The following is a 22,409-nucleotide window of genomic DNA, read 5'->3' as shown; positions in this document are numbered from 1 at the left end:
GTGCCTGGCGGGGCCTGTTTGGTGCCCCCCAACCCTTCCTCACGGGTCCCGCGTCGTCTCAGCCATGACCCCTCGCCGAAGCCCCCGCGGCCGGGCTGGGGGTCTCCTCTCCCGCTGCGCCGCGGCGCCTGGCTGGGCTCCCTGCGCTGGGAACAAGCCCCGCTCTGTCCCCGTTCAAAGAGGGGATTGAAGGGGCTGCACCTGCTTAATATTCCCTGCGCTTCCGCCTCTGGATGCGTTTCCAAGGGGACCGGCTGAGGGGCCACCAGGATGGGGAGACACAGCCCTGACCGGGATGGAAAAGGCTTGGGAAGAGCCCCATGAGGTGGGGGACCCTCTGCTGGGTCCCCAACACAGCAGCAAGAGCCCGAGGGGAGACGGGGGGAGATCCTGGAGCTGGGGATGATGCTGGAGGTGCCCAGGAGGTGGAATCCGGCCATGGAGCATCCCCCATCCTGCACCCAACGCCCTTCCCCATCGCCGGGGCGGGTGCCGGCACGTGGCAGCGACGGTTCCAGATGTTTATCCCCGAGTCCTTGGTGCTTATCAAGCCCCCAGGAGCTTCCAACAGCAGCTTCTCCAGCCCTGGGGCCGGCAGGGACCCCTCGCTGCGATTGGGAAGCAAAACTGGGCTCAGGGAGGAGGAAGAACTTCATCATGCCAGCAGCCAGCAGCTGGTGGGTTCCCTGCGGCGGCTGTTGCCCAGCCACGTCCTTCTGCGGCTGCAGCGGGAAAACACGGAGAGATTTAATGCTCGCACGTTACAGCCCTGAACCGCAGAGAGCAGGAGGAAAAAACAGAGTGGAAGGGGCCTGAGCTGCTCTGGGGAGAAGAAGCTGCATCCCAAGGACCGAGCATCACATCCCGAGGACTGAGAAGCGCATCCTGAGGACCACACCTTGCATCCCAAGGACCGAGCACCATGTCCCGAGGACCGAGCATCACATCCCAAGGACCAAGCACCACATCCTGAGGACTGAGCATCATCTCCTGAGGATCGTGCATTGCAACCCAAGGACTGAGCATCGCATCCTCAGGACAGAGAATCACATCCCAAGGACCAAGCATCGCATCTCAAGGACTGAGAATCACATCTAAGGATCAAGCATTGTATCCCGAGGGCCAAGCATCCTGTCCTGAGGACTGAGAATCACATCCCAAGGACCAAGCATCGCAGCCTGAGGACCAAGCATCATGTCCCATGGACCAAGCATCACATCCCAAAGACTGAGAATCACGCTCCTAGGAATGAGCATCACATTCTGAGGACCAAGCATCCCATCCTGAGGACAGAGAATTGCATCCCGAGGACCAAGAGTCACATCCTGAGGACTGAGCATCTTGTCCTGAGGACCAAGCATCACATCCGAAGGACTGAATGTCACATCCTGAGGACGAAGCATCACATCTCAAGGACTGAGAATTGCATCCTAAGGATCAAGCATTGCATCCTGAGGGCCAAGCATCATGTCCTGAGGACTGAGAATCACATCCCAAGGACCAAGCATCGCAGCCTGAGGACCAAGCATCATGTCCCATGGACCAAGCATCACGTCCCATGGACCAAGCATCACGTCCCAAAGACTGAGAATCACGCTCCTAGGACCGAGCATCACATTCTGAGGACCAAGCATCCCATCCTGAGGACAGAGAATTGCATCCCGAGGACCAAGAGTCACATCCTGAGGACTGAGCATCTTGTCTTGAGGACCAAGCATCACATCTGAAGGACTGAATGTCACATCCTGAGGACCAAGCATCACATCTCAAGGACTGAGAATTGCATCCTAAGGATCAAGCATTGCATCCTGAGGGCCAAGCATCATGTCCTGAGGACTGAGAATCACATCCCAAGGACCAAGCATCACATCCTGAGGACCAAGCCTTGCATCCCAAGGGCCAAGCATCACATCCCAAGGACTGAGAATCGCATCCTGAGGACCAAGCATTGTGTCCTGAGGACCAAGCGTCATGTTCTGAGGACCAAGCATCGCATCCTCAGGACAGAGAATCACATCCTGAGGACCAAGCATCACATCCCAAGGACCAAACTGCATCCCAAGGACCAAACATCACATCCCAAGACTGAGCATCGTATCTCGAGGACCAAGCATCGCATCCCAAGGACCGAGCATCACATTCTGAGTACCAACCATTGCATGCTGAGGACCCATCATTCCATTTCAAGGACCGAGCGCAGCACCCAGCAGTTGTTCAACACTTTCTGTGCCTGCGAATGTTCACGGAGTCTGCAAGGTGTGACAAATAAACCTGTCACGGACGGGGATAAGGAGCCGCCAGCAACAGCAGCTTCCCCACCTCTCCTTCCCAGCTTGAGAAACCGGTTGAATACTTGTGATTTTTGCAAAGAAGGCACTAAAAGCACTTCAAAAATGCTCTTCGACTCTAAGGTTTGGCTTTTATCACTGCCGGAAGCCAGGGGGAATCAAAGCAGCTATTGCACAGGTGAGGACAAGGAGTGAAGGCACCGCTTCACCCAGCAGAAAATAAAGGGAAAGAGCTCAGGAGGGTGGAAGAGCTGAACCCCCGTCATGTGTGGAGTGATGAACACACCCCTTATCCCTCCTGCAACAGCTCATGGGTGTTTAATGACCTCCAAGGCTCAGGATCTGTTTAATCCAGAAGAGAGAAGCCAGAATTGTAGCAGAGGAGACAGACAGCAGCTCTGCGCTGAGCATCCTTCAAGGGCAGAGCCCGTCTCTGTTTCATAGAATCATTGAGGTTGGGAAAGACCTCTAAGAACATCCAGTCCAACAGTTTGGGTTGGAAGGGACTTCAAAGCCCATCCAGTTCCTCCCCCTGCCACGGGCAGGGACACCTCCCACTGGATCAGGGGCTCCAAGCTCCATCCAACGTGGCCTTCAACACCTCCAGGGATGGGGCAGCCACAGCTTCTCTGGGCAACCTGTTCCAGCTCCTCCCCACCCTCATGGGGAAGAAATTCCTCCTCCTGTCCAGTCTAACTCTGCCCCTCTCCAGTTTGTCCCCATTGCCCCTTGTCCCATCCCCACAAGCCTTGGGGAACAGCCCCTCCCCAGCTTTCCTGGAGCCCCTTCAGGTGCTGGAAGCTGCTCTAAGGTCTCCTGGGAGCCTTCTCTTCTCCAGGCTGAACAAGCCCAACTCTCTCAGCCTGTCCTCGTACGGGAGGTTCTCCAGCCCTCAGATCATCTCCCTGGCCTCCTCTGGGCTTGCCCCAACAGCTCCATCTCCTCCTTCTCCTGAGGATTCCAGAGCTGGCCCCAACCCTCCAGCTGAGGTCTCCCAGAGAGGAGCAGAGGGGCAGAATTGCCCTGACCCAGAAGTAGGACCTTACCCTTTGCCTGGCTGAACCTCCTGAGGTTCTCCCAGCCCCACTGCAGCAGGTGAAGGAGCTGGAGAACAGGCCTTATGAGGAACAGCTGAGAGAGCTGGGGTGGTTCCACCTGGAGAAGAGGAGGCTGAGGGGAGACCTCATTGCTCTCTCCAACTCCCTGAGAGGAGGTTGTGGAGAGGAGGGAGCTGGGCTCTTCTCCCAAGGGACAGGGGACAGGACGAGAGGGAACGGCCTCAAGCTCCGCCAGGCTGGACATCAGGAAGAACTTCTTCACGGAAAGGGTGATTGGTCCCTGTCGGAGGCTGCCCAGGGAGGGGGTTGAGTCCCCTTCCCTGGAGGGGTTTAAGGGCCGGGTGGCCGAGGTGCTGAGGGACACGGGTCAGTGATTGATGGGGATGGTTGGACTCCATGATCCCGTGGGTCTTTTCCAACCTGGTGATTCTGTGATTCTCTGATTCTTCAGCCTGGCCAGGTCCCTCTGGATGAGACCCCATCCTTCTGGTGTGGGAACTGCCCCTCTCAGCTTGGTGTCCTCTCCAGCCTTGCTGAGGTGCCCTCCATGTCGCTGTCACCGATGAAGATCTTTGACAGCTCTGGTCTGTCTGGTTCCTCCCCGCAGCCGGGCGGGAGGCGGCGCAGACAAAGAACGACTCTGTTCCTGCAGAGCTGGGCGAGGGAGCAGCTCTGGTGCTGCCAAAGCCCTTGGCAGGTCACCCAGATCCACCGATTGTCTGGAACACGTCGTTTCCTACTGGGATTTGGGAATTAGTCCCTGGGATGGGCAATAACCACGGGGCTTTTCCCCTGCTGCATGGTGCTGGGGGCTCAAATTCTCACCTTCTGCTCCTCTCGGGGAGACCTCAGCTGGAGGGTTGGGGCCAGGGCTGGAATCCTCAGCAGGAGAAGGAGATGGAGCTGTTGGAACGGGGCCAGAGGAGGCTCCAAGGATGATGCGAGGGCTGGAGAACCTCCCGTCCGAGGACAGGCTGAGAGAGTTGGGATGTTCAGCCTGGAGAAGGCTCTGAGGAGACCTTAGAGCAGCTTCCAGGGCTGAAAGGGGCTCCAGGAGAGCTGGAGAAGGGCTGGAGCGATAGGACAAGGGGGGGAAGCTTTAAATTGGAATGGGAAAGATTTAGATGAGACATTAGGAAGAAATTCTTCACGATGAGGGTGGGGAGGAACTGGAACAGGTTGCCCAGAGAAGCTGTGGCTGCTCCATCCCTGGAGGTGTTGAAGGCCACGTTGGATGGGGCCTTGGAGCCCGTGATCCAGTGGGATCAACACCTGATCTAGTGGGATCTAGTGGCCTTCAACACCTCCAGGATGGGGCATTCCGGGGAAAAGCCCCTTCCTTGGTGAAGCAGAAGGAGCCTTTAGAACATAATCCAGATTGGATTCGCGGCTTCAGTTGAATCCAAAAGAAAAACTCTCCTGGCAGCCTCCAGAGCCCGGCAGGAGAGGACAAAGACCTGACCAGGCATCTGAATTAAACAATTAACAGCGAAGCTGGTACGGGAATAGAACGATGGGACCTCGCTAGGTCAGCCTGCCCAGCTCTCTTCCATTAGAAGCCACCACTTCAAGCTCTCAAGCACGTGGTTTGAGTGGGAAAGCAGGAATCACAAACAACCCCAGGAGCCAGCAAACGCTTTTATCCACATTCATTAAGCTCTTAAAATGTGAAATAACGATTTCTAACGTGTTGGCTCACCGGGCACGTTGTGAAGGACCTTCACGTCCCTCCATTACTTTCATAGAATCACAGAATCACCAGGTTGGAAAAGACCCACCAGATGTTTGGTGGCTCCCACCTTGCTGGTAACAAGCTCGGGCTTTGTGTTTATTCCGCTGTAAATTAAGATGCAGCCCCCAAACTCATAGGGTGCTTCGAGTTGAAAGGGACCTCAAAGATCATAGAAGAGCTTGAGTTGGACCTTAAAGATCATCCAGTTCCAACCTCCCTGCCCATGATCTTTAAGGTCCCTTTCAACCCAAGTTATTCTATGATTCCGTGCAGACCCAAAATCATGGAATCGTGGAATGGTTTGGGTTGGAAGGGACCTCAAAGCCCACCCAGTTCCAACCCCCTGAACATGGCAGGGACACCTCCCGCTGGATCAGGGGCTCCAAGCCCCATCCAACCTGGCCTTGAACCCCTCCAGGGATGGGATCTGGGTGTTCTGGTTGACATCAAGTTAGAATCATGGAAGCATGGAATGGTTTGAGTCGGAAGGGACCTTGAAGCCCATCAAAATCCACCTCCCTGCCATGGGCAAGGGCATCTCCCACTGGCTGAGGTTGCTCCAAGCCCCATCCAACGTGTCCTTCAACACCTCCAGAAGAACAGACCCATACCCTATTCCCAACTCCTCCAGAAGACACAAACAAAAGGAGATTCCAGAGAAAGAGGCGCAAGCTTTGTACAAAAAAACCACGTTGTTTCTTTATTTCACAAAATCGGGTGGCTGCCTCGCAGGAATAAAACCCGCCCTATACAGAGGATCAGATGAAAAAATCAGCACGCGGATTATTTATACAGAAACAAAACAGTGTGAGAGCTCGAGGAGCTCTGTAGGATCAGCGCTAGGACAGTAAAAAATAAGTCTCCACCTGGATCCTTTATTCGTGAACGCGCTAAAAACAACCTGAGGTTATTCTAAACTGGACTAGGGTCTGAACCAGAAAATCCCACCCCAAAGAGCCTAGAGGGAAAGGTACCGCTGGGGAGGAATTTCCTTGGTGGGAGGCAGAAGGCAGGCAGGTCCTGACCGTTTGCTGCGAGGCACTGCGGCTTCGGAGAGCTTGAGAGGGGAAAGCATCGTTCCTACGCACAGGGATAACGAGGTGATCATCTAAAACGTGGCCCAGGAATGGTTGTTCCACCTCCCCACACGGGAATAACGAGGTGATCATCTAAGAACACAGCCCAGAAATGGTTGTTCCACCTCTACGCATGGGGATAACGAGGTGATCATCTAAGAACACAGCCCAGGAATGGTTGTTCCACCTCTACGCACGGGGATAATGAGGTGATCATCTAAGAACGCGGCCCAGGAATGGTTGTTCCACCTCTACGCATGGGGATAACGAGGTGATCATCTAAAACATGGCCCAGGAATGGTTGTTCCACCTCCCCGCGCGCTCAGGACCTGGGCGGTTCAACTGTTAACATGGAAAAGTCAATCACCTGAGGGTTTTTCAAAGCAGATCCTTGTCTTGATGGTCTACGTGGTCCTGGGGGTTTCAGATGAAGTGGGAAATGTCTCTCCGGTCAAGCCTTAGACCACCACCTCGCGCCTGGTTGCTGAAAACAACCCTTTAGATAAGCAAGTAGCTTCAGACCTTTGGCGAGGGAACCTGCCAAACCCTCTTAAGCCCCAACGAGGGTGGAGAACCTGAACCACGGTCACCAAAGAGTCGCTAAAGAGAAGCAAACAAGTGATTTAGGCAGCCTGGAGGTCTCCAAGAGCGGCGCTGGTGATGGTCTCACCCAACGAAAGCTCCTCCTGGAGTGGCTCCTCTACCCACAACCCCCTCCAAGAGTGCAGAAGGTCCATGAGCAGAAGGTGCCGCGTGAGCTGCCCCACAGACACGTCCCCGTGGTCCCTGCCCTGCCCACCTCGAGTGTCTGCAGGAGGTAGTTGTGGCGTTCCCCAGCCGTCCCATCCCGACCCCATCCCGTACGCTACCACTTCTTCGCTATCTACTACTATTTTTAAATTTTCTTTTTTTTTGGGGGGGTTGTTTTGTTCGTTTTTAAAAAGTACAAAGTATAGGCTCCAAAAAAAAGGGACTAAAAATCATGATTTTATTCCTCAGTTGGCTACTGTACCAAACTACTCGGAGGGGAGGTTCCAACTACCACCTTCAAAGGCGAAAGGAAGGTAAAAACCGGAGCAAAACTCCTCCCATTGAGGGGTTTTTGTTCCAATCGATTCGCTCCTGGCTTCGTTCGCACCGGATCAATCATTTCGTGAATAAGTTAACGAGGCAGCTCCCAAGGACTCGGCTGCCGTCCTTAACGATCGCCTATCTCTAACGACCACAGCCGGCATCGCGCGTCCCGTGCTCCTGCACCTTCCCTGCTCAAAGCCTGCTGGTTTGGCATCCGATCTTGATGCTTCGCTCTACCTGGAGAACCTCAAAATCCCAGGTGGAGTGGGCACGTCCTACATCCTAACCCTCGGGTGATGCCTCCACCTTAAAATCTTGGGGTTTTCCCCCCTCCTGGGAGATCCCAAAGCTCAAAACACCAAGAGGAAAGAAACCAGAGTCGAGCACGCGCTGGAAGGCAAGCAGACCAAAGCTTCCAGGACTTCCCACCAGCAACACGGAGGGATCTAAAGCTTCCCCAAAGGAATGCCGAGCGCTGCCAGGTTTGGAGGAGAAGGGGGAGAAAGAGGTTGTGGAGATGTGCTTGGAGATGTGCGTCTACGCACACGCGACTAGGACAGGCCAACGGGAGGTGGGAACCTCCCAAGGGAACAGGAGGGAACTGAGGAATCCAATTTTTTTGGTCACCACTATGTTGCTGGAGAAGTTCCTTCTTCCTTGGCTGCTTAGGGAGCGGCTGAGGCTGGTGGAGCTCCTGCTGGAGGAGGAGGGGTCACCCCTTCTGCTGGAGGAGGTGGCTGCGCAGGAGGAGGATCTGAAAGAAAGAGGAGAGAAACGGTGAGGAGGACACCAAGAGAGGGTGAACACGGCAAAGGAACCCAACGCAAACACCCAGTTGTCCATACGCCATGGGAGACGTGGTCATCTCAGTTGGGGTCGTTCAACCTGGAGAAGAGAAGGCTCCAAGGAGACCTTCGAGCAGCTTCCAGCACTGAAAGGGGCTCCAGGAAAGCTGAGGAGGGACTTTTTTCCAAGGGCGTGGAGTGACAGGATGAGGAAGATGGAAAGTTTATTAGATATGAGGAAGAAATTCTTCCAGATGAGACACTGGCCTGGGTTGCCCAGGGAAGTGGTGGCTGCTCCATCCCTGGAGGTGTTGAAGGCCACGTTGGATGGGGCTTGGAGCCCCTGATCCAGCGGGAGGTGTCCCTGCTCATGGCAGGGGTGGAACTGGATGATCTTTAAGGTCCCTTCCAACACAAACTGTTCCACGGTTCCATGATTCTAACTTGCTCTCAACCAGAACCCCCAGATCTCACCCCTGGAGGCGTTGAAGGCCACGTTGGATGGGGCTTGGAGCCCCTGATCCAGTGGGTGGAACTGGATGATCTTTAAGGTCCCTTCCAACCCAAACCACTCTACAATCCTATGAAACCAGCAAGGATTTGGCTCAGAAACAGCCTTGCTGCAGCTTCTCCACCTCTTAAGCTCCACATGAAGCTCCACTGCATGTTTTCTGGTGCTTTAGCAACGCACGGACCCTCTGAAGGCCGATAAAATTCCTTTTTTTTTACAGCGAAGACGAGACCCGCAGCTCAGCAGCCGGCGACGTTCACACCAAGCAACTTTTTGAGCATCTCCTCTCTCCCAGCTCCGTTCTCCAGCCTTTCGATTACGGCTCTTTGCTATTTCAAACAAAACCAGGACCTGCACTCGAGCTCCGAGCGCTGCACGGAGGTTAAAGTAGACGGAGGCACAGATGCATCCGTAGGAGGCAAGAAACGAAGGATACAAAGCGCCGTCTACCACGCAGAGAGAGGAGATGTTAATGGAACTTGACTGACTTGTTTAGTAGAGGAGGAAAAAAAAAAGAGAAATTAAGAGCGAGGCAGCAATACAACCTGACGTGAGATATTCCCAGGGGCAGAGGCTCAGAAAGAAGGAAGGAAAACGCAAAGCTAGAGGGGCACAAGAAGGTCTGAACAAAAATAGCAGCAGAAAGGAGGATTTTGTGCTTCTGGTGGTGAACGGCGCCGAGTCGGTGTTCCTCAGCACCTCCCTGGAGCTGAAGCCCAAACAAGATGGTTTTGCCCCAGTATGTTTTGGGAGAGGAGCTCCAGGGGATCAAAGGGCACAGAAACGGAATGATACAGGTTGGAAGGGACCTCAAAGATCATCCAGTTTCAACCCCTCTGCTCAAAAATCCATCCAACCGAGCCTTGAACACCTCCAGGGATGGGATCTGGGGGTTCTGGGTGATGGCAAGTTAGAATCATGGAACCATGGGATGGTTTGGGTTGGAAGGGACCTCAAAGCCCCTCCAGTTCCATCTCCTGCCCTGGGCAGGGACACCTCCCACTGGATCAGGGGCTCCAAGCCCCATCCAACGTGGCCTTCAACACCTCCAGGGATGTAGCAGCCACCACTTCTCTGGACAACCTGTTCCAGGGCCTCATCACCCTCCCAGGAGAACATTTCTTCCTAAGATCTCATCCCCATCTCCCCTCTTTCAGCTTCAAACTGTCCCCCTTGTCCTGTCCCTGCCCTCCCTGATCCAGAGCCCCTCCCCACCTTTCCTGGAGCCCCTCCCAGCCTGGAAGCTGCTCTAAGGTCTCCCTGGAGCCTTCTCTTCTCCAAGCAGAACAACTCAACCCCCATCAGCCTGTCCTCGTATAACAGAGATGCCCCAGCCCTCAGATCATCTCCATGGTCTCCTCTGGACTGCAGCCTGCTTGGTGACGCTTAGGTTGAACGACATTTTTGAAGGTTAAGACAACAATTCATGGAATCCTAGAATAGTTTGGGTTGGAAGGGACCTTAAAGATCATCAGGTTCCAACCTCCTGTGATGGGCAGAGACACCTCCCATGACCTTGCGTGGAGCAGCACCTTGCCCCACGCTTCTCCTGGTACAGAGAAACCATTGAGGAGTCCCAGACGGAGCATCCAACGCCAACGCCGGGTTTCCTTTAGCCTCCAGGGCTTGACCAACCTCTTACGCTCATCCAAGAACACCCACACCTTGGCTACTGCCTTCAGCTGCTTTTTTTTGGGGTTGGCAGACATACACTTCGTTTTTGGAGATCGAAACCACTTAAGGAACATTCCAAATAAACTTTTTTTGCTTCTTCGTAATTAGGATTTCCTCTTTCTAATTTCACGGTGCTAAATTTTCCGGAAGGCATCGTTGAACTGAGTTTTTTTGTGACCTCCTCTATTTAAGGATTTAGCTATTGTTAATCCCCAAACCCTGCATTCTTCCAAACCTCACGAGAGGTTTTTGATGATGCTCAAAGAGCCTCAGCATCATTATAAATAAAATATAGGATGTTATAAATAAAAGAAAGGACAATGGAGCGCGTTCGGATGCCTAGAGGGGAGATGAGCACTTAAAGCTTCAAGCAAAGCCCTGGCAGCAGCTTTTGGTTGCTAATGTGAAGAGATCATCTTCTTCCTGCAGCAGATAAGGAGGTTTGGACTCCAACTATCTCTCCAGCAAGTGACACAAGAGCCATGAGGTCTCCCCTCAGCCTCCTCTTCTCCAGGTTAAACACCCCCAGGGCCCTCTGCTGCTCCTCACAAACCTTGTTCTCCAGCCCCTCCCCAGCTCCGTTCCCTTCTCCAGACGTTCTCCAGCCCCTCAAGGTCTTTCTTGGAGTGAGGGACCCAAAACTGACCCCAGGAGTCGAGCTGTGGCCTCACCAGCCCCGAGTCCAGGGGGACAATCCCTTCCCTGCTCCTGCTGCCACCCCAGGGCTGCTCCAAGCCAGGATGCTGGTGGCCTCCTTGGCCACCTGGGCCACCGCTGGCTCATGTTCATCCACTATCAACCAACCCCCCAGGTCCTTCTCCTCCAGGCACTTTCCAGCTGCTCTTCCCCAAGCCTGGAGCTGCTCGGGGTTGTTGTGTCCCAAGTGCAGGACTCAGCACTTGGCCTGGTGGAACCTCACCCCACTGGCCTCAGCTCATGGACCCAGACTGTCCAGATGCCCCTTTGGAGCCTCCTGACCCTCACGCAGATCGACAGGTCCTCCCAGCTTGGTGTCACCTGTGAGTTTACTAAGGACACATTCATAGAATCACAGAATCACCAGGTTGGAAAAGACCCACTGGATCATGGAGTCCAACCATCCCCATCAATCACTGACCCATGTCCCTCAGCACCTCGTCCACCCGGCCCTTAAACCCCTCCAGGGAAGGGGACTCAACCCCCTCCTAATGTTCAGCTGAACCTCCTGGAGATCCACTTACACATCCCATTTGGAGCTGCGAGAGGAACACGAGGTCCAATGAGATTCCCTGACATGGGTGACATGCCAGGAGGAGCGGGGCCACCACCAGCTGGATGGATGTTGGCCGACACCGTTGGCATCATCCGGCCTGGCATGGGCTGTCCAGGAATCATGGCTCCAGGTCCCGGCATCTGACCTGGAGAAGAGTGAAAGGATATGATGGTGAGATTTGTTTGGAACACGGAATGAAAAACAGAGTCTAGTTGTTGTCTGAGCAGTGAGAAGATCCTTGTGCAGGAGAACCAACTCCATCCATGCCCCAAACACCCAAGGGAAGGCCTCGGATTCCCCGAAAGTCAGGAGGAACCAGAGCGCACTTGTCATACAACCGTGGAAGGGTTTGAGTTGGAAGGGACCTCAAAGCCCGTCCAGTTCCACCTTGGCCATGGGCAGGGACACCTCCCACTGGATCATGGGCTCCAAGCTCCATCCAACGTGGCCTTCAACACCTCCAGGGATGGGGCAGCCACCACTTCTTGGGGCAACTTGTTCCAGGGCCTCCCCACCCTCATCGTGAAGAATTTCTTCTGAATGTCTCATCTACATCTTCCCCTCCAGTTTAAAGCCGTTCCCCTCGTCCTATCACTCCAGGCCCTTGGAAAAAGTCCCTCCCCAGCTTTCTTGTAGCCCCTTCAGGTACTGGAAGCTGCTCTATGGTCACCCCAGAGCTTTGTCATCTCTCCAAACGTCAACACGAGGCATTTCATAGCGATGGAAACGAGGTGCCGCAGTAAGAGAACTTAAAGAAAAAGAGCAGCCACAAAGGGCATGGATGAATTTAACAGCAGAAGTGAAATCACACAGTTCAAAACTGCTATGGAAACTTCTGCTATGAAATCTCTGCATGGTTGGACTCGATGATCCAGTGGGTCTCCTCCAACCTGGTGATTTTATGATTTTATGAAAAACCCTAGTGCTGGGGCCAGCTCTGGAATCCCCAACAGGAGAAGGAGATGGAGCTGTTGGAACGGGGCCAGAGGAGGCTCCAAGGATGATGCGAGGGCTGGAGAACCTCCCGTACGAGGACAGGCTGAGAGAGTTGCGATGTTCAGCCTGCAGAAGGTTCCGAGGAGACCTTAGAGCAGCTTCCAGCACCGAAAGGGGCTCCAGGAAAGCTGGAGAGAGGCTTATAACAAAGATCTGGAGTGACAGGATGAGGGGGAATGGCTTTAAATTGGAAGGGGAAGACGTAGGTGAGATATTAGGAAGAAATTCTTCACGATGAGGGTGAGGAGGCCCTGGAACAGGTTGCCCAGAGAAGCTGTGGCTGCCCCATCCCTGGAGGTGTTGAAGGCCACGTTGGATGGAGCTTGGAGCCCCTGATCCAGTGGGAGGTGTCCCTGCCCATGGCAGGGGGGTGGAAGTGGATGGGCTTTGAGGTCCCTTCCACCCCAAACCCTTCCATGATTCTCTGATTCTGATACGAGGGCGGGTTCTGAGTCTTCCTAACACATCAGCTCGTACGAGATCTTTCTGTTCCAGCTGCATGGAGGAGCTGCTGGAATCGCCTGGATTCAGACACCTCCAGCTGGGTGATTGATGCTTTAAAACCTCATTTGGAGAGATTTATTTTGCATAATCCAATTACATTTCCCTTTTACATAAAGGTGCAGCATTTCACTTAGTGAAGCAGCTACGAGGCATGGATTGTAAAGGTTTCCTCCAGAAGAGCTCGTTCCACCCCAAACGCCAGGCAAGAAAGGCGAGACAGAGCGGTGACAGAGCCCTCCAACAAAGAAAAGGCTCAGAACATGCCATCGAAGCCAAGAAAGGGGGAGCTCTGGAGGACAATGAGATGGAGAGCAGGACTCGGGGGGCTGGGGGGGAGAAGGTCCACAGGAGCCGGCAACGTGCGCTCCCAGCCCAGAAACCCCCCGTGTCCTGGGCTGCATCCAGAGCAGCGTGGGCAGCAGGGAGGGAGGGGATTGTCCCCTCGACTCCTCTCGGGGAGACCTCAGCTGGAGGGTTGGGGTCAGCTCTGGAATCCTCAGCAGGAGGAGGAGATGGAGCTGTTGGAACGGGGCCAGAGGAGGCTCCAAGGATGATGCGAGGGCTGGAGAACCTCCCGTACGAGGACAGGCTGAGAGAGTTGGGCTTGTTCACCCTGGAGAACAGAAGGCTCCGAGGAGACCTTCTAGAGACCTTCCAGAACCTGAAGGGGCTCCAAGAAAGCTGGGGAGGGGCTGTTCCCAAAGGCTTGTGGGGATGGGACGAGGGGCAATGGGGACAAATTGGAGAGGGGCAGAGTGAGACTGGACAGGAGGAGGAATTTCTTCATGATGAGGGTGGGGAGGAACTGGAACAGGTTGCCCCAAGAAGCTGTGGCTGCCCCATCCCTGGAGGTGTTGAAGGCCACGCTGGATGGAGCTTGGAGCCCCTGATCCAGTGGGAGGTGTCCCTGCCCCTGGCAGGGGTGGAACTGGATGATCTTTGAGGTCCCTTCCAACCCAACCCATTCCATTCCACAATTCTATCACGTCCCAGAACTCCGTAACGGTGGAGCTGAGCACTAAACCCAAACTGGGATTACACGAGGGGACATGACTCCTACTGCTCCACGAAGCTCTATTTTTACAGCTCACGCTTTTCATTGTACAAGCGCCATCGCTTCAAGACAGCGGCTCAAGCAGAAAACACGCAAGTGTGACCTACATAACGGGGAGAGCTTCAAAAACCGCAGACGCGGGAAGAGATAAAAGCCAAAAGGTTCAATAAAAGGAGATTTAGGAGCCAAAAACGAAAAACCCTTTAGATGTTGGGAGACTGGAGACATCAACCAGTGGTTGAATCCCCTTCCCTGGAGGGGTTTAAGGGCTGGGTGGCCGAGGTGCTGAGGGACACGGGTCAGTGATTGATGGGGATGGTTGGACTCGATGAGCCGGTGGGTCCTTTCCAACCTCGTATTTCTATGATTCTGTGATTGCTCCGAAGTGCTGAGCTCTCAGCCGACGGCCAACCGCGGATCCACCCGACCGCGAAACGGAGAAGGAGTCGTTTTTAAAGGCTCTCCAGGGTATTTATCTTGATGAAGTAAGGCTCTCTCCCTCTATTAAATCAGCGACTCGAGGGCCGCTGGAGTGGGAACAGGTTTAATGTTTCGCTTTCCCTGCAGCAGCCGGCGGAGCGTGAGGCACAAAGCTTGGAGTCGATTCAAATCCTCTTCGTTTACCGTTCCAAGAGAGAAGCTGCCAGCGCTAGGGGAAGGGAGTCCCTCCCGCGGGAGCCGCGATTCCAGAGAGGAGCAGAGCCGCCTGCGTCTAACATCCCTCGGCTTTCCGCAGGGCTTCGCAGGAACCTGCTCCTCCTACTGAGTGAAGGGTTTCCCAGCTCTGCTGGGGGAACGTGAGGAGAACAGCTCCCGGGATGGGTTGGGTTGGAAGGGACCTTAAAGATCATCCAGTCCCACCCCTGCCATGGGCAGGGACACCTCCCACTGGATCAGGGTGATCCAAGCCCCATCCAACGTGGCCTTCAACACCTCCAGGGATGGGGCAGCCACAGCTTCTCTGGGCAACCTGTTCCAGGGCCTCCCCACCCTTGTTTTTAAGAATTTCTTCCTTAGGTCCAATCTAAATCTTCCCCTTCAAGTTTAAAGCTCTTCCCCCTTGTCCTGTCACTCCAGGCCCTTGGAATAAGTCCCTCCCCAGCTTTCCTGGAGCCCCTTTCAGTCCTGGAAGCTGCTCTAAGGTCTCCTTGGAGCCTTCTCTTCTCCTGAACATCCCAACTCTCTCAGCGTGTCCTCGTACGGGAGGTTCTCCAGCCCTCGCATCATCCTTGGAGCCTCCTCTGGCCCCGTTCCAACAGCTCCATCTCCTTCTCCTGCTGAGGATTCCAGCCCTGGCCCCAACCCTCCAGCTGAGGTCTCCCCGAGAGGAGCAGAGGGGACAATCCCCTCCCTCCCTGCTGCCCACGCTGCTCTGGATGCAGCCCAGGACACGGGGGGTTTCATGTTGAGCTCCTGTGGAGCTTCTCCCCCCCAGCCCCCCGAGTCCTTCTCCTCAGGGCTGCTCTCCAGCCCATCCTCCCCCAGCCCGGGTTTCTTGCCTTCCAGCTCCTCTGCAGAGCTCTGCAATGCTCCTTCCCACCGGGAACGCTTGTCAGAAGCCTCGGAAATCCGTATTTCTTAACCAACCTCGCAGACACGTCCTTTCCTTCAGCACGTTTTCCCCACCCCAGTGCAGCAGACAATCCCACTGCCGAGAACCGCGAATAATTAAGCACAATAACTCATTTAGCCTCTCGGGGGAGCGGCACCGTTTCCACTTGGCTGGTGGTTCTCTTCGCCATCCCTCTCCTCCCCCTAACGATGGAGCCGCCGCAATCAGACGCCTCCAAACGGCGCCGAGCAACCCCGAGGTCCCCACCGCCTCCCCGAGGAGGCTTCTCCATTCTTCTCCTCCAACAAAGCACGTACGACAAGAGGAACGTCGTGGAGAAGCCGTCACACCAGCAAGGACGCCTGTTCCGCACGGCAACCTTCAAATATTTATGTCTCCTCAATAAAACATTCTTGTCAGGAGCCGCCTGAGCTTCCTGGGGAAGCTCTGCAGATGTTCAGATGACAGAACCCTGACAGCTACTAAAATATCATCCAGCATCCTCAGAGGACGTTCCAGCTGACTCGCATCCACTGCTGCGGCCCCACAACACCTCTTGCCTGGCCGGGTTTTCATATCATAGAATCATGGAATGGGTTGGGTCAGAAGGGACCTCAAAGCCCATCCAGTCCCACCCCTGCCATGGGCAGGGACACCTCCCACTGGATCAGGGGCTCCAAGCCCCATCCAACCCGGCCTTGAACCCCTCCAGGGATGGGGCAGCCACCATTTCTCAAGGCAACCTTGGCCAGGGCCTCCTCACCCTCCCAGGAGAACATTTCTCCCTAAGATCTCATCTCCATCTCTCCTCTTTCAGCTTCAAACCGTTCCCCTCGCCCCCTACCTGTTCCCTGACCAACCTTCGACTGGAGATGTTCTCCAGCTGCCTCCAGACCCTCAACTGGAGACGTTCCCCAGCTGCTATCAGACTGATCTTTGACTGGAGATGTTCACCAGCTGCTCCCAGAAAGATTCTCAACTGCAGATGTTCCCCAGCTGCTCTCTGACCAACCCTTGACTGGAAATGTTCTCCAGCTGCCTCCAGACCCTCAACTGGAGATGTCCACCAGCTGCTACCAGGCCGACCCTCCACTGGAGATGTTCTCCAGCTGTTTCCAGACTGACATCTAAGCTAAAAACCATTTCTCTAGAAAGAGCTTTGCAGTTCACTTGTAGTTACGAGATGGGGCTCAACTGCTTCTGCCTCTGAACCCAGAAAAGCCCTAAGCAGGAATTAATTTTCCTTCTTCCATTTATAAATGTCATCTCAGACCCTTTTTTGTTTCCTGCCATCCCTTCAGCTTTCGTCAATCACTTTAAAGGCATCTGACGGAGCATTTTCTTCACGCTCTGCTGACCCAACGGTTCCATTTTCAGTCACTCTTCAGGCCAGGAACCTGTTTGAAACCATCAGTGAGAACCGAGGTGAAGTCTGGAGTTAAACCCACGCAGCTAAAAAGGAGACTGTGAAGGATGTTTCCATCTCCAGCTTCTCCTCGGGGCTGCGTTGGATGGTTGCCCACTGGAATCTGTCCCCAGCACAAACTGGATGTGTGGTCACAGAATCAGAGAACGTCCAAAGTCACTATTTAGAATCACAGAATGGGTTGGGTTGGAAGGGACCTCAAAGATCATCCAGTTCCACCTCTGCCATGGGCAGGGACACCTCCCACTGGATCAGGGGCTCCAAGCCCCATCCAACGTGGCCTTCAACACCTCCAGGGATGGGGCAGCCACAACTTCTCCAGTCAACGTATTCCAGGGCCTCCCCACCCTCATTGTTAAGAATTTCTTCCTTATGTCCCATCTAAATCTTCCCCTTCCAGTTTCAAGCCGTTCCCCCTCGTCGCATCCCCACAAGCCTTGGGGAACAGCCCCTCCCCAGCTTTCCTGGAGCCCCTTCAGGTTCTGGAAGGTCTCTAGAAGGTCTCCTCGGAGCCTTCTCTTTTCCTGAACATCCCAACTCTCTCAGCCTGTCCTCGTGCGGGAGGTTCTCCAGCCCTCGCATCATCCTTGGAGCCTCCTCCGGCCCCGTTCCAACAGCTCCATCTCCTCCTTCTGCTGAGGATTCCAGAACATGACCAATGTGATGTGATAACCTCACTACAACCTCCTCATAGGTAAGTTTAGGAGAGCTTTTAGGTCTCCCCTCAGTCTTCTTTCTCCCAGCCTAAACATCCCCAGGTCCCTCAGCTGCTCCTCCTACGTCTTGCTCTCCAGATGCTTCCCTCTCGCAGGAGCCAGAAGCTCCTCATCCAGCCTTGCTGCCCTCCAGCAGGAGGGGGTGGGGGTGGAGAAGTCAATCTACTAACTTTAATCAAATTTGAAAGAGAGATGGACTGACTAATTAACAGAGAACCACCCTTCCCACAACACGCTTTGAAAGGGGTCACAGGGGATGCAGAAGACCTGGATGATCATGATGGGGCTGAAGCTATAAGATATTATGTGATTGACTAGATAACGTGTTTTACGAGTCCCCTGGTGAAGACAACAAAGCATTTAATCTTGTTGCAGTCTCCGTATCAACAGCAGCTTCTACGTTAGAGCCACTCTCATACGCAACGATCCCACCCTCTAATCCGTTTTCCATTTGCTCTTTTTCCAGTTCACAAAAGGTTTTTTCATTTCGCTCCTACGTGAACAGGCCCGAGCGGTCAACGCAGCAAAGAACAGACAAATCAGCTTGGAAAAGACGTTAAAGATCATCAAATGCAACCGTGAACCCAACGCTGCCAACTCCGCCACTAAAACGTGTCCCCAAGAGCCACATCCACGCGGCTACAGCATCGATTGAATTGAAAAAATCAACCACGTTTCATCACAGAATCATGAAATGGTTTGGACTGGAAGGGATCTTAAAGACCATCCAGGTCCAACCCTCTGCCATGGGCAGGGACACCTCCCACTGGATCAGGGGCTCCAAGGCTCATCCAACCTAGACTTCAACACCTCCAGGGATGGGATCTGGGGCTTCTGGTTGACAGCAAGTTAGAAGGATGGAACCATGAAATGGGTTGGGATGGAAGGGACCTCAAAGCCCATCCAGTTCCAACCCCTACCATGGGAAGGGACACCTCCCACAGGATCAGGTTGCTCCAAGACTCATCCAACGTGGCCTTCAACACCGCCAGGGATGGGGCGGCCACAGCTTCTCTGGGCAACCTGTTCCAGGTTGTCCCCACCCTCCTGGTCCACCCATTACACCGCGGGTGGTTTTACCCGGCAGCGCCTCCTCCTCCTCCTCTACTTTCCATCTCCTACGAACGACGATGAATTTAAGGGGATTGTCCCCTTGCGGCTCTTACCTGGCTGTGGCGGGTGGGGTGGTGGCATCTGGTGGTGCATCATGGGGTAGGGCGGGGGCTGCTGGTGAGGCAGCAAGCCTGGATGCGCTGGGGCCCCCAGGGGGTTCATCCCAGGCCCGCTGGGGTGCTGGTGGGACTGGGGGGGGTTCTGACTGTGCTGCTGCTGCTCCATTTGCTGACGAGCCCTCAGCTCGGCGTATTTCAGCTGCTCCATGTGAAAATTCTGACGTTCCGTCAGCAGCTGCTGCCTCTGCTGCTCCAACTACACCAAAAACAGGGGAAAAAAGACAAAGTGAAGCTTAGAACCTTCATTTCAAGTAGTATCTACAAATCAAGCTCCTACGCTACTGATAAACCACAGGGTCCAGGGAGTTCTCCAGCTGGAACTGATGAACCTAACTTGGTTTGTCCTCAAGAAGCTCTCAATGAAACACCTTATTCCATGAGACCTGTGGAGAATCACAGAATCACCAGGTTGGAAAAGACCCACCGGATCATCGAGTCCAACCATTCCCATCAATCACTAACCCATGTCCCTCGAGAAGATCCAGGATTAACACGATTCTAGAAGAAACTATGTTTAGTGTTTGATAGGAATGGTTGGACTCGATGATCCAGTGGGTCTCTTCCAACCTGGTGATTCTATGAGTCCATGTTTTTCTCTCAATCTTCTAAGCTACCCAGGGTAGCGGTGGAGTCTCTTGCTTGGAGCAACCTGCTCCAGTGGGAGGTGTCCCTGCAGGACGGTTTGGGTTGGAAGGGACCTCAAAGCCCATCCAGCTCCAACCTCCTGCCACGGGCAGGGACACCTCCCACTGGGTTAAGGTGATCCAGGTCCCATCCAACGTGGCCTTCAACACCTCCAGGGATGGGGCAGCCACAGCTTCTCTGGGCAACCTGTTCCAGGGCCTCCCCACCCTCATCATTAAGAATTTCTTCCTAATGTCTCACCTAGACCTTCACCTTCCAATTTAAAGCCATTGCCCCATGTCCTGTCACTCCAGACCCTCGGAAAACGTCCCTCCCCAGCGTTCCTGGAGCCCCTTTCAGCCCTGGAAGCTGCTCTGAGGTCTCCCCGCAGCCTTCTCTTCTCCTGAACAGCCCCAACTCTCCCAGCCTGTTCTCACAGCAGAGATGCTCCCATTTGACTCGCAACAATTTGATTTATTTAAGATCTCAAGCCGCGTTTCTCCATCGATTTCTTCGAAGCAACCGCACGCACGGCCTTGCGCCCGGTTTACAAATATTTCATGAGTTTTTGAAGCCGTTCTCCATAATTTATCTCCAAAGCGGGTTGCCAGGGAGACTTCCACCTAGCAGAACTTCTCCAAAACTCCCAAAGCTCCCTCAAGACTTTGTTTTCGCAGCCGGATCGCTGACAAAGCATGAATGAACGTGGAATAAAACCACCGAGCAGGCATTCACCCACGGAACCAGATGGGACGGAGCCTAATGAATAAAACATGCTCCTCGCTGGGGGCTGGTTGGCTGCGTGGAGGGACCACAATGTGATTATTCATGCTGCCACAACTCCTTTTCTTCCCTTGACCAAGCGGAGAGGGGTTAGCGGGACGAAGCTGATAAAACGAAGAGACGCGGAGACCAAAGGGGTAATTGTGCGTGTGCGGCGGAGGTGGCAGGCAGTTTGGAGAAGAATTATTGCAAGTGACCTGAAACAAAGGCTTAGGGGACAACTACGGCTACGCTCAACTCTCCTATTCTTCTGGGCTCCTGCTTCGCTCTCTTCGTGGAGCCCCAGACCAAAAAAAAAGCCTTTATGAGCATCCCCAGCAACACAGAATCGGAGAATCATAGGAAGAGAGAATCGTAGAATAGTTTGGGTTGGAAGGGACCTCAAAGATCATCCAGTTCCACCCCTGCCATGGGCAGGGACACCTCCCACTGGATCAGGGGCTCCAAGCTCCATCCAACGTGGCCTTGAACACCTCCAGGGATGGGGCAGCCACAGCTCCTCCTGTTCCAGGGCCTCACTATCCTCATGGGGAAGAAATTCCTCCTCCTGTCCAGTCTAACTCTGCCCCTCTCCAGTTTGTCCCCATTGCCCCTCGTCCCATCCCCACAAGCCTTTGGGAACAGCCCCTCCCCAGCTTTCTTGGAGCCCCTTCAGGTTCTGGAAGCTGCTCTAAGGTCTCCTGGGAGCCTTCTCTTCTCCTGAACATCCCAACTCTCTCAGCCTGTCCTCGTACGGGAGGTTCTCCAGCCCTCGCATCATCCTTGGAGCCTCCTCTGGCCCTGTTCCAACAGCTCCATCTCCTTCTCCTGCTGAGGATTCCAGAGCTGGCCCCAACCCTCCAGCTGAGGTCTCCCCGAGAGGAGCAGAGGGGACAATCCCCTCCCTCCCTGCTGCCCACGCTGCTCTGGATGCAGCCCTTATGTTAACGCACAGACGTTGGATAGAGAAGAAGACGGCTCCAATGCTACCAGAGACGGTAATTCTGAATTCCTGCTGAAGAAGAAAGACCTGCACAAAGGTGAAGAACCCCCTGAAGCTGCTCCTTCTGCAGCTGAGAGCACACAGGGATCTCCAGTGACCGATGTAAGATCAGCCCCATACTTACTGCCTCTTTCTCTCTGTCCATAATAGTCTCCAGCTCCTCGAAATGGCGAAGTTTTATCTCCAGCTTCTTCATCTGCGTCTCCACCAGAAGAGCAACCAGGGACTTGATCTTTCTTTCTTCCACTGCCGCTAGGTGCTGAGGGTAAAACAAAGGGGTTTACTTTAAACACATTTCACAGCATAGAATCGTAGAATCTCTAGGTTGGAAAAGACCTTGGAGATGATCAATTCCAACCACACGTGTCTGCTATGAAATCATACAATAGTTTGGGTGGAAAGGGACCTTAAAGATCATCCAGTTCCACCCCTGCCATGGGCAGGGACACCTCCCACTGCATCAGGGGCTTCAAGCTCCATCCAACGTGGCCTTCAACACCTCCAGGGATGGGGCAGCCACAGCTTCCCTGGGCAACCTGTTCCAGTTCCTCCCCACCCTCACGGGGAAGAAATTCCTCCTCCTGTCCAGTCTAACTCTGCCCCTCTCCAGTTTGTCCCCATTGTCCCTCGTCCCATCCCCACAAGCCTTTGGGAACAGCCCCTCCCCAGCTTTCCTGGAGCCCCTTCAGGTTCTGGAAGCTGCTCTAAGGTCTCCATGGAGCCTTCTCTTCTCCTGAACATCCCAACTCTCTCAGCCTGTCCTCGTACGGGAGGTTCTCCAGCCCTCGCATCATCCTTGGAGCCTCCTCTGGCCCCGTTCCAACAGTTTATGCTCAGATCCAGAAGGCGTTGGAAGATTATTAAGCTTTTAATCAAAGAAATAAGTGTCAAGATTTAACACAAGAGGAACTGCAGATGCTCCGGGCTCCTGGGCAGCCGAGCTTCTCCTCGAAGCCATGGAGAGAGCCCTCGGCAGGAATGCAAATGAGGGAGCACGGGGAGGTTGCACCGAGTCAACTTGAGGTCATCCAAAAAGCTTTCAAGCCGAACAGACGCAGGAAGCGTTTACCTGGAAGGCCCCACAAACCCA

The 22,409-nt window shown here is 54.2% G+C and overlaps 1 protein-coding gene across 2 annotated transcripts in view; it reads right to left on the bottom strand.

Annotated features, from left to right (window-relative positions):
• Window positions 1-5,750: 5,750 nt before the first annotated feature.
• The window catches only part of SMARCC1 (SWI/SNF related BAF chromatin remodeling complex subunit C1), a 63,698-nt gene continuing 47,039 nt past the window's right edge, over window positions 5,751-22,409 (bottom strand). For both annotated transcript variants that reach the window (XM_069859145.1, XM_069859146.1), the window contains exons 25-28: window positions 21,444-21,578; window positions 18,865-19,126; window positions 11,419-11,595; window positions 5,751-7,982 (exon numbers count right to left, since the gene is read on the bottom strand). In XM_069859145.1, the coding sequence (XP_069715246.1) occupies window positions 7,894-7,982; window positions 11,419-11,595; window positions 18,865-19,126; window positions 21,444-21,578 (663 nt within the window). In that variant the 3' untranslated portion in view covers window positions 5,751-7,893. The remainder of the gene's footprint in view (window positions 7,983-11,418; window positions 11,596-18,864; window positions 19,127-21,443; window positions 21,579-22,409) is intronic.

This window comes from Phaenicophaeus curvirostris, chromosome 6 (assembly GCF_032191515.1).
Source record: "Phaenicophaeus curvirostris isolate KB17595 chromosome 6, BPBGC_Pcur_1.0, whole genome shotgun sequence".
NCBI lineage: Eukaryota > Metazoa > Chordata > Aves > Cuculiformes > Cuculidae > Phaenicophaeus > Phaenicophaeus curvirostris.
The sequence above is the reverse complement of the archived record's forward strand: the minus strand, read 5'-3'. Positions and strand labels throughout refer to the sequence as shown.